Source organism: Gekko japonicus, unplaced genomic scaffold (genome assembly GCF_001447785.1).
Source record: "Gekko japonicus isolate JY-2015 unplaced genomic scaffold, Gekko_japonicus_V1.1 scaffold6359, whole genome shotgun sequence".
NCBI lineage: Eukaryota > Metazoa > Chordata > Lepidosauria > Squamata > Gekkonidae > Gekko > Gekko japonicus.
Genome location: NW_015171084.1, coordinates 21,378 through 24,931, shown reverse-complemented (window position 1 = coordinate 24,931; position 3,554 = coordinate 21,378). Strand labels below are relative to the sequence as shown.

Below are 3,554 nucleotides of genomic sequence, written 5' to 3'. Positions count from 1 at the left end.
AATCCCCCTCCCTCTCTTCCACGCCGGAGTGTTCTTCCAGTACAGCTTTGGGCTGCTTCCGTATCGGCGGCCGATCCACACTGTGGGTAAGTCCATCTCCAGGACCAACCACCCAACCAGTTTGGTTTAGTGGTTAGGAGCACGGGAGGAGAAGGAAGGGAAGGCTGAAAACCGGTTTTGCTTTGTTGCCGGTGCTGCTGATGCTGGAGAACAAAAACCGGGTTCTCTGGTTCAGCGGCTTTTTCGGCAGGTGGCTCTCTGGGCTCCGGGGAGGTGGCGGCGAGCTGTTCCTCCCCTCCCCTGCCCTGATCTGAAACTGCTCATTACCGCGCCGTCGGCGGCCGAGTGCGCCTCGCCATGTGCCACCTGCCACATGGAAGCCAGGCTTTGGGAACGGCACCCGTCGTGAGATTTTAAATATGAAGCCGAGCTGCGAAGCCGGGATAAGAATGCAGAGAACTTTGAGGGGGGGGAGGGAGAGGTCTGTCGGCTCGACTGTTCGCTAGGCTGGGGGAAGACGAGGCCTGATCCTGGCTCGCTGGGAAGACGACTTGGCTTCTGTGAGAGCCAGTTGGGGGTAGGGGTTAGGGGCGCGGAATCTGATCCGGGAGAACCGGGTTTGAGTCCCCGCTCCTCCACATGCAGCTGTTGGTGTGACCTTGGGTCAGTCACAAGTTCTCTCGGAGCTGTTCTCTCAAGGGCAGTCCTCGAAAGAGCTCTCTCAGCCCCACCTACCTCCTAGGGGGGGTCTGTTGTGGGGAGGGGAAGGGAAAGGAGATTGTAATGCACTCTGAGACTTCTTTGGGTAGTGAATGGCGGGGTATAAATCCAATCTCTTCTTTTCATGAGCAGAGGTTTTGACTAACTAATCCAAGGGTCTCCAACCTTTTTGAGCCTGTGGGCACCTTTGGAATTTTGCCAGAGGGCGGTGGGTGTAGTCACAAAATGGCCACCAGAGGAGGCGGAGCCAGCCACGCCATGGCAGCTGTCGCTTCAGTCACACAGTGAAGATCCTTCTGATGTGGTTCCAAAGCAATTTTTTTTAAAAAAATCCGATCAGGTACCCCCATCTCCAGTGGCCAAGAGCTGGATCTGACATAAATGCCACCCTGCCCACGCCTCTCTCCTTCTCCTACTATTCTTAAAAAGGATCCTGAACAGGAAAAAAAAATGGAGGACAATAAAATCTGACAGTTATTCCACAGGTGCAACCCGCTATAGATAGAGTTCTATATTGTGTGCATGAACTTGTAATTTCATTAAATTTAATTTCATTAAATTTGTAGGTTAAGAATCCCAGGGGTTTTCTTGATTACACCAGTCGTCATTTTTAGTGCACTTACAACCAATGTTCCCTCTAAGCTGTGGAGTCTTGTGAGCAAAAATTCTACTTTGTGAGCTCCTGGCATTAATGTTGTGAGCCAGCGATTTGGCTACTGCATAAATTAGTTTGCTCTGGAGCTCTCCTTCCTGAGCTGAGGCAAAAATGTGTGAGCCAGAGACTAAAAAATTGTGAGCTAGCCCACACCAACTCAGCTTAGAGGGAACACTGCTTACAACTGTGTTTTATTTTACATTGCGTAGAGATTTTTTGGCAGGAAGGTGGTGTGGAAACACACTCAAAAATATGTTTTATTAAAATGTTTATGCCTCTCCTTTCCCAGTGTTCACATTGACATGATAGAAAGTAAACACAGAAACGTCCCTGCAGTTAGCGCTGTCTAGCATCACAATATGGTTGCCAGCCTCCAGGTGGGGCCTGGAGATCTCTCAGAATTACAACGACCCTCCAGGCTACAGAGATTAGTTTCCCCGGAGGAAATGGCGGCTTTGGAGGGTGGACTCTATGGCATTATACCCTACTGAGGTCCCTCCCCAGGTTTCTTCCCAAAATCTCCAGGAATTTCCCAAACTGGAGTCGGCAACCCAGGACCAACCTCCACCCTGAAGATCTGACTGGTATATGTCTGTGACGTCAATGTCTGTTTGTCTTCTCCAGTTGGAAAGCCCATCGAAGTGGAAAAGAAACTCAACCCAAGCCGAGAAGAGGTAGACGAGTTACACGAGAAGTACATGGAAGAGCTCTCCAAACTCTTTGAAGAGCACAAATTGAAGTATCACGTTCCGGAAGACCAGCATCTTTCTTTCATATGAAAGGAGCCTTCCTTGAAAGCTTCTCATTCATTGATTGTTTCCATTGGGTTGGATCCAGAGAAGCATAAGTGGAAGGAAAATAGACAATCGTGTCGTTTCGCAAACGTTTGCACTGCGACTTTGGCAAGAAGAGTACATGCTGTTCTATAATGTGTATATCTTGTAGCAGTTCTGAGATCCCCACTTGCGGTTGGCCAAGGAGCAGAAGACCTTTGGGTGAAGATTTCCTTTGTTTCCGATCATAATGCTTAGATAGATGATAGATTGGGTGGATGGATGGACGGATGGATGGATGGATGATAGGGTGCACCAGGTTTAAAGAAGTTCTTCTGTAGGCAGAAGATGCCTTCCTCATGTAAGAAAGCATCTTTTTGGATCCAGCCCAATGGGTTTAGACATCCACTTGGACATTCAGATATATACATGATGTGGGCAAGCGTCTCTTTGGATCGAACTCAATGGATTTAGATGTCCATCTGAACATTCACATATATATGTGATGTGGAAGAGCATCTCTTTGGATCCAACCCAATGGGTGTAGGCATCCATCTGGACATTCATATATACACGTGATGTGGGAGAGTGTCTGTTTGGATCCAGCCCGATGAGTTTAGACGTCCACCTGAACATTCACACACATATGTGATGTGAAAGAGTATCTCTTTGGATCCAACCTAATAGGTTTAGACATCCATCTGAACATTCACATATGTGATGTGGAAGAGCATCTCTTTGGATCCAACCCAATGGGTGTAGGCATCCATCTGGACATTCATATATACACGTGATGTGGGAGAGTGTCTGTTTGGATCCAGCCCGATGAGTTTAGACGTCCACCTGAACATTCACACACCTATGTGATGTGGAAGAGTATCTCTTTGGATCCAACCTAATAGGTTTAGACATCCATCTGAACATTCACATATGTGATGTGGAAGAGCATCTCTTTGGATCCAACCCAATGGGTGTAGGCATCCATCTGGACATTCATATATACACGTGATGTGGGAGAGTGTCTGTTTGGATCCAGCCCGATGAGTTTAGACGTCCACCTGAACATTCACACACCTATGTGATGTGGAAGAGTATCTCTTTGGATCCAACCTAATAGGTTTAGACATCCATCTGAACATTCACATATGTGATGTGGAAGAGCATCTCTTTGGATCCAACCCAATGGGTTTAGACATCCATCTGAACATTCCCATATATATGTGATGTGGAAGAGTGTCTCTTTGGATCCAACCCAATGGGTTTAGACATCCATCTGAACATTCCCATATATATGTGATGTGGACATTCACATATATATGTGGTGTGGAAGAGTGTCTCTTTGGATCCAACCCAATGGGTGTAGGCGTCCATCTGGACATTCCCACATATATGTGATATGGAAGAGC

The 3,554-nt window shown here is 47.4% G+C and overlaps 1 protein-coding gene across 1 annotated transcript in view; it reads left to right on the top strand.

Annotated features, from left to right (window-relative positions):
• Nucleotides 1-2,154, top strand: part of MOGAT2 (monoacylglycerol O-acyltransferase 2) — a gene marked incomplete at its 5' end in the record, with an annotated part of 7,164 nt that extends 5,010 nt beyond the window's left edge. The window contains 2 exons of the mRNA XM_015419077.1: nucleotides 1-86; nucleotides 2,000-2,154. The exon at nucleotides 1-86 is cut by the window's left edge and continues 111 nt beyond it. Coding sequence (XP_015274563.1) covers nucleotides 1-86; nucleotides 2,000-2,154 — 241 coding nt within the window. The remainder of the gene's footprint in view (nucleotides 87-1,999) is intronic.
• Between the last annotated feature and the right edge of the window lie 1,400 nt (nucleotides 2,155-3,554).